Genomic DNA, 8,019 nt, shown 5'->3' with positions numbered 1-8,019 from the left:
GCTACATGATGGGTAAAAAGACATAAAAGCTTAAAATCTTTTTTAATTTTTTCAAAACCTTATCAAAAATACACTAATTTAATTTAAGATATGTACATGAGAAATCAATTTAATTATCAAGCAAAATGACATTATTTTCAAAATATGCATAATTAATAAAAATATAGACAGGAGCAGAGTATCAGAGAGAGCACAGAAACCTGTGTACCTTACAAATTTAGAGTCGTTTTAAATTTCTCTTGCTTTGGGCACTTCCTGGAAGAGCATCTTTTTTATTTCGCCACTTTGCAGATGCACTACTGCATTCTTTTGACCCATGGAAAGTGCACAAACACAAAATACAAAAGTCAAATGCACAGGCTTCTCGGCTACATAGTCCCCTTTTCTTTAACAGCTGATATTTAGCTGGGTAATGACATCTCGGGCAAGGTTTTAAAGCTTCATCAATAAAAAGGGTTTTAGCAATCTGTATCAAGAGAGGAGAGAATATTTAATACCTGCAGTTCTTGGCTGTTCATCTTAAGAAATCTTTATTGTGAATGCTAACAACTAGCTACGTTACTTACCTTAACATACTCTTCCTGTTTACTAGCTGACTGGGGAACAGAACTGCATGCAGTAGGTGTTAAAAGCTCATTGCAAGAAGGTGGCGTTTGCAAAACAGCAGTTTTAGCTTGAGCTTGGACAGGCCTTAGAGCAGATCTACTTAAAATATTAAGTCGCGTGGCAGCATCTTCAACATGCAAGGGACATCCCTGTTACAGATGATAACCGTAAGAGAAATCAGCTTCAATGAGTGCTAAGATGATCAGGACTTTGTTTAATTTGTTTTAGAACTATTTTTAATTTTTCCACTATAAACAAGTACAACACACAGTGTAAAAAAAACTTTCAAATACAAGTTTAGTATTTAATGAACAGGTGGACAAAACAGGACTCATTGGAGGAAACATTAAAAAAGCAAAATCAGTTCAGGGTGAACTAATTGAATCTCCTTTACCATTTACAAGACCATCTCTCTCCCTACAACTTTTTCTGAGATCTTTCCTATTTCAAAAAGTTGAATGGTAAATATTTCCAACTGTTTATAGGATAGTCATTTCAGATCATAAATTCTTATCAGGTTGCTTCAAAGAACCCTACTCTACAGATAAAGTAAACTACAAAGAAAAAGCAATTAACAATTGGGAAGGAATCACAATTTTAGACCTATGGGAGGAAGGGTGAGGGGGGAAAGGAAGAAATAACATGGAGCATGCGAGAGATTAAAAGGAAGGGACAGGATTTTAAGACTGAAAGGTGGTTTGCTTTAAATTCTTGTTGATTTCAAGTGCTACATGTTTTAAACATTTTCCTGGATGTGTGGCTAGAGTCAAAAGACTGGGGAAAAAAAAGTGACTTTTTACTTAGAATGTTCCATGTACCCATTCCGAGTCAGATCTACTGGGTGAAGATTTTACAGCTCATTATCAGTGGAGAGATTTCTGCAGTTTGCTAAGACCTTTAAATTTTTCCCCTCTCCTCAAATTTTTCCAACATGTCCCATATTTAGAAAAATACTGCCTTTAGGAGATACATTACCCCAGCTTCCATCTTCAGCTGTTTTATGTACAGCTTTCTTCTGAGATATGCATTTTTGTCTTGAATAACAATTTCACGCCAGTTCTTGCTTACTTTCCAAATGCTGAAACAAAAAACCCAAAATTGTCAGCCACCTTTCAACCCTTGTAGTTTTCATGAACAGTTGAGTTTAAGACCCTAATGCTAAAATTAAATTTTTCCAATTTTATCATGACAAAATTTTACCTTGATTATTCTGCAGAATATTTCAAACTCCACTTTATAGACTTGATATTAAACACAATATTGCCTCACACATTTTCCTGCATCACAACATGGAATTAAATACCACAGAGATGTGCCAACCCTTACCCAAGCTAGAACACATGGTAAAAATCATTGAGTGCTTTGCATGGATTAGGAGAATGGAGTGGATCAACATCTGAGGGAAAGAGGGTTGGCACAGAACTAGGGGGGATGTATCAGAGCTCCTGAGTCTGTGTGGGGAGGTAGGGTGAAGTGGAACTGGACATGACCACAGTGGTGGTGAGGGAGGGGTTCATCAGACCTGGCGGAGATGGTGCTCGGACTGAAGGAGGCAAAAGCTGGGGGGGAGGAGCTCAATAACTAGAGGCAGCTGGAATGAGGCTATTGGGGGTGGGAAGAAACTGAACCAAGGCCAGTTTTGGACCTGGGATGTGTCCCCCAAACTTCTTATTACACCGTAATTTCCTAGGGTCTTATACCACTTATTTTTGTTTAAATATTTTTAGACTTACAACAAAATATTGCAGCATCATGTGCTGATTCCCTGGGAACTGAGCAGAGATTAACATTTATGAATATTTTCACTGATTACAAAACCATATGGGAAATATGTTTTATTATTAGATCAAATGTCATTTTTAATTATGGTCTAACACCTCAGTGACTTCAAATGCATCACTAGTAACTTGGTATTTTGTTACTTAGATTATACTGTTCAAGCTAATTTTCCAGTTCTGCAATTCATTAATAGGAAAAGAAACAATTATTTTCAAATTTTAGAAAAATATATAGCTATTTCTTACCTGCACAGACTTTCCACAGTCACGGCATCTAAAACTATAGCAAGAATATGCTTTAAATCTCTGTATTTTAATTCTGTTAAAATATCTAATTTTTCAAGGCCCATTTTTTTGCCTATAAGTCCGGAAAGAATATGTTCTAATACAGACATGTCAGCTCTCCCCGTGTTCTCCAAGAGTCCATTTTTTTGTGCTCCTTTTCTTTTGCTTCGCATGAAGATTTCATGGACTACCTGTAAAGCAGGTGTTCTTGATAAATCCCCAAGATTTAGAACAAAATCTCCACTATTCTCATTAAAAACCAATCCCCTGTCTTCACTGGCAGGGTCTCTTGATACTTTTGATTTATGTTCTGAAGTAATTAGTGTAACATTATAGTCTTCTTCTGTCTCCGACTGTGAGCCCCGTTCCCGAAGAGTGGATAACCTCCTCACTCGGTCTAGTTTTCTCAATTTTCTTTTAGCATCCAGAAGTTCTGACACTTCCTTCTGTTTTTGAAGAAGTTCTTGGAAAGATCCCTCATGATCTGAAGAGGAATCTTCCGATTTACCCAGAACAAGGGAATCAAACCTGCTATCTTCAGGCACTGAAATGTCTGAGCCATTTACCACATGAGTGGGGGGAGCATTTATGTCAAGTAAATCCAAATTAAAATCTGCTATCAGGTTGCTAACTGAAGTCACAACTTTATTCTCATTTGTGTTAGACAACATACAACATGTAGGGGTAGAGAGCAATTCCAGGTAAGTGCTTTCATCATTAGCACTTACAAGGGCACTATCACTGAACTGATTAGGAGTCTTGTCAAGAATACTGTCCTTAGAAATATTAGGGTGAATTGGAGATAAACATTCAGGTTCTAATAAGCAGTTGTTTTTACATTTGGAATCATCTATTGTAGACGTCCTTTGTTGTGAAAAGGCAAGCCTAAATTTTTGGCAAACAGGACTAGACTCTTCAGTTTTTAAAGTGCTAGTAGCTAGAGGTTTGTATGTGTTATCTCTTGGAGAATACGAAGAACTTTTTGAAAGTCTTTCTTCAAAACTGAGAGCATGAGGCAATATGTTTTTCTTACTGCAACAGGAAGAATTGGCTTGTCTTTCGAAGCCTCCCACAGTGCTTCCCAAAGCAGTTTTGGACAGAAGTAGTCTCCTACGCAGCGATGAATCTTTTTTACTTACTTTAGGGGTTTCGAAAAAATCTGTAGTTACAGTTCCCTCTTTTCTTTCAAATAAGGAGACAGAATTCTTCTCATTTTCAATGGGAGACAACACTGGAATTATTAAATTAGGGTGTGAATGTTCACAATACTCATGCAGTAATGAATGACTGCTTGTCCTCAGTTCATCTTTATGTTCTGCATCAGTATGATCTAAGCTAGGGTCTTTTAATGATGAATTGTATCCGCTGTCATGAAATATGGAAGCAGAAGAAGAGTCTTTAAAGCTGGAATATTTCACACTGTTGCTAGAAGACAATCGTCCTCTTTTAAAAATACACAGCACTGAGCAGCTCTCTGACATCTTTCACTTGGAATTTCTTGGATTTCTGTAAAATGAAGACAGCATTTAATGTCTAGAATATCCATTAAAATTTGGTTTAAATACAGTTATCGATGGATACCAAATTATATCTAAGTAGTATTCTTTCACTATCAAAACAGTAACCAGAGTGAAAGACATTTTATTGCATCTCTGTGGAAACAGCACTCACAAGCAAGCATGATGGATGCACTATTCATATTTACAAAGTTAGATGGTAAATAAAGTAACAGGGATGAATACCTTAAAAACCTGGCATAAAGAGAAATGAAGTGAGAAAGTCACATTGATCAGCTTGCTAATGTACCAATTATCATTCATGGAGAACAGGTTCAGTCTGGTCACAGGCACACTGGGCAAAATCTTGGCCCCACTGAAGTCAATGACAAGCTCATTGACTTTAGTGGGAGAATGCTATCTGTCATATATGTTGAAGATGTGTCTACACTTGCATTCCACTTTCAAAAGAGGCATACAAATGAAGGAAATTGAAAGGTAAATCAGTGCCTCATTTGCCCTATCTGATAGATCATTAGCATATTCTCCTTTCAAAAGAGCTTCTTTTCAAAAAGAAAGCAACCAGTGTAGACGAGGCTTTTTTAAACATAAACCCCATCTTTGAAAGAGCCCTTCTTCCTGAAGCAAAATAGGAAGAAGGGTTCTTTTTAAGGCACTCCATCTACATTCCCTTTTTTTTCCCTGAAAGAATCCTCTGAAAGGATATGCAAATGAGATGCCAGATATGTAAATCAGTGCCTCATTTGCATGCCTCTTTTGAAAGAGGAATGCAAATGTAGACACAGCTTGAGCATCTCTACCATCTGTCAGTTCAGTTCTTGAGAGCCAACGGGGGATTAAACTCATGAATGAATCTATTTTCTTAGTGCTGATGGAGAGAAAAGAAGAATTTCCACAAAGGCTTTTGCTTTGTTTAAAGAGAGAGAGCGCCTTGGTGGCTGATAACTCTAATCATCTAGGAAGTCAGCAAACTTCCAAAGGTTTATGCAGATCCTTCAGTCCTTCAAGAATGGAAACACTTGAGTTGCAGTTATACAAGGGGGACAGTCTAGTATGGTACAGGTTTTACAATTTTGAATGGAAACCACTAAAAAAAACAAACAAGTAGTCAGATCTGAAGTGGGTCTTACCCATGAAACCTTATTACCTAATAAATAAATGTTTTCATCTGTAAACTGCTACAGGACTGTTTTTTTGAGATGCTACAGACTAATGCAGCTACCCCTCTGAGACTGTAAAACACTAAGAATTTGTGCTCTATCTTCTTGGTGATCTGACATAATAGAGTTCCTACCTGTGGTTACACAGTTTACAGACACTGGGAGACTAGGTACTCTTCCCATATATGTCTGGAAAGAAGATGCACTGCCTTGTGGTAATAAACCTTTTTGCATAGTGAGAAAAGACACTTTTCAATCAATAGGACCAACAGAAGCTCCAAGGTAGTTATGTGATTTTCCTCTAAAGGATGGGATTATCTTAGGTGCTGATCGCTATTTTCATATATATGAGAAAGTGTTCCCTCTCTTGCCCAGGTAAGGCTGGCAAGGACAGGAAACTGGTATGCAAGACTACTGTATTCTGAATATTATAACCATAAGGAAAAAAGTGCTCATGAACTACCAGAGCTAGCAAAAAGTTGCACATCTTTGGATTCCAAGCTTTGCAACTGTGTATCAGAGTTTCTAGCACAGGTAATGTGGGCAACATATCTAGAGATTGGTATGAGAGACCTATGACAGACAAAAATAGGCCTTCATAGGTCATTTACCAGAGCAGGATGTTTTCAGTGCATCAAGGATGCTGAGCCAGTTAGACCATCCACTGGTAGACAAAAAGAATCAGTGGTGCAACCTCTGTTAAGTAGGATTATCCTTTGATGGATGTGGGGCATTGAATTACCCAACACGCCAGAGAGAAGAGGTTTTTTTGTTTTTTTTATTAATTATTATTATTATTCCATTTACTAGCAGAGGATGTGTAGAGGGGAGGGAGTGTTCTTCTTTGTAGCAACAAGACCACAGCACAATGTGCCTGCAGAAACTAATGCCTGGGTAAAAGGAAAGGATAAGGCAAACAGAGTACTGGCAGGTGATGAGGCAAAAGACTGAACAGCAACATGGAAGACAGGTGTTCCCGGTAGGATAATAAAGGTGTGTAAGTGTAAGCTGGCCAGTGACCAGGCTTGTACTGGGACCATCAGAAGGGAAAGACCAGATATGCAAGAGGTCCAAATACCTCCAAAGTCAGTCAATCAAAACAGGATACAAGAACTCAGCAGACTTAGGTGAACATGCTGGAAGTCCTCATAGAAGAGCTCTTTCACAGTGCACAACAGAAATACGCTGAGTAGAGTGACGTGAATCAACACAGCGCATTGAAATTGAGTATGCCTGCAGGTGAGACTGCTGAACACCTTCTAGAAGGGAAAGAGGCAAAGCTGTTTTGGCATTAATGGTTAGTTAGTTTTTAATAGCTTTCCAATACAGCCCTTCAAGGCTCCAATATCACAAGAACAGAGGTATGTCCTTACCTTTAAACAATTACTAGTTTCATTGCATTTAATCAGACTATGCAAGCACATGAAGTGAAGCATGTGCATAAGTGTTTGCAGGATCAGAGCCTTGCTTCCCAGTACAGTTAAAATGCTGCGGGAAAGGCGAGGGAGGGGAGCAATTTAGGAGGAGGAAAATGTTTATTTATAAATGAAAGTAAGGTGTGCTGCTCTAGCATGGAGCCTCCAGGCATCTGGAGCACATTGCTACAAGAGGCATTGACACACACTCTCAGGGCTCTCCTGCAGGCTGCCTTGCTAAGCAGCAGGCAGCTAGGCTGGTTAAAGGGGCTGGCTGGGAACAGGCCCCTGACTGGTCTGTGATTGCCTGAGCCCTGATCTGTCCACTCCCCCACCCCCACCATTTAGAGAAGGCAGATGGGGATGAAGGCTCTCAGCCCCCAAGGTTTGTACCAGGACACTGCTTACTGTTCCCCTTTCTATCACTCGGAGTGAGAGCAAAGCGCACAGCATGTCTGCATTCCTTTCCATCTTGGCTGAGGAAAGGAGGGGACAGAGGAGTGAGTGACTTAAATGTCTTTGCCCTCCCCTCTACATTCACATACCCCAACCCCCTGCTCTGACCTTTTCCCCACACTCCTGCACCTTCACACACTCCCAACCCTCTGCACTGAGTCCCCCTTTATAGACCCCCAAAAAATCCTGTTCTGACTCCCACACATCCTGGCCCCATCCTTGAGTCCCACCACACCCATACACTCCATAACCCCATGCACTTCACCCCACACTTTCATTTCTTACAGGTACTATCATCTTCCAACCCTTCCCCAGCACCCTGTCCTGATACCTCAAAAGTGGGGGGGGGGTACTATATGACAGTACCAGTGAGGAATGTAAGTTACTTTCACCTCTGCTTTTAATTTGAACCTTAATATTTAGCCAATTAAAAACAACTGAAAATAGAAGAAATCAAAAGCTGCAATAAGACTCTATACTTTTAAAGAAGTAAAATGTGAACATTTCTCTGTTACTGTGGAGGAAAATAAAGAACTCTTACCACTGTAGCAGAGATCAGAACAGGCAGAGATGAGGCAAAAATTATTTGTGCCACATTAAAATATCCCAAAGTACTACCAACATAGCCAAAACCAACTATGGTGTGGGGAAAAAGAGGAGGGAGAAGAAAAAAAGTACCCGAGTTTGCGTGGGTCTGACAATGCTGTATTTTCTTAAAGTTGAATAGGAGAAGAGTGGAATAAAACAGACAAAAAACATGACCCATACTCATTCTTAATAATCTTAATACAGTAGGCCCCTG

At 39.3% G+C, this 8,019-nt stretch overlaps 1 protein-coding gene across 1 annotated transcript; it reads right to left on the bottom strand.

Moving 5' to 3' along the window:
* Nucleotides 1–217: 217 nt before the first annotated feature.
* On the bottom strand, nt 218–4,150 carry FBXO43 (F-box protein 43). The gene is made up of 4 exons (XM_074985668.1): nt 2,631–4,150; nt 1,582–1,684; nt 567–755; nt 218–466 (listed from the first exon to the last, which is right to left on the bottom strand). The coding sequence occupies exons 1-4, from the start codon at nt 4,148–4,150 to the stop codon at nt 218–220; spliced, it is 2,061 nt and encodes a 686-aa protein (XP_074841769.1).
* Between the last annotated feature and the right edge of the window lie 3,869 nt (nt 4,151–8,019).

The sequence above is a fragment of the Carettochelys insculpta genome, chromosome 2, assembly GCF_033958435.1.
Source record: "Carettochelys insculpta isolate YL-2023 chromosome 2, ASM3395843v1, whole genome shotgun sequence".
Lineage (NCBI taxonomy): Eukaryota > Metazoa > Chordata > Testudines > Carettochelyidae > Carettochelys > Carettochelys insculpta.
Note: the sequence above shows the minus strand (reverse complement) of the source record. Positions and strands in the feature narration are given on the sequence as shown.

Excerpts from the sequence above, each read along its gene's own strand:
- FBXO43 (XM_074985668.1), bottom strand. The coding sequence starts at position 4,150 with ATGTCAGAGAGCTGCTCAGTGCTGTGTATTTTTAAAAGAGGACGATTG. Across the intron at positions 756-1,581 it reads AGCTGAAGATGGAAGCTGGG|GGATGTCCCTTGCATGTTGA; the intron begins GTAATGTATCTC and ends CATCTGTAACAG. Across the intron at positions 467-566 it reads AACAGGAAGAGTATGTTAAG|ATTGCTAAAACCCTTTTTAT; the intron begins GTAAGTAACGTA and ends CTCTTGATACAG.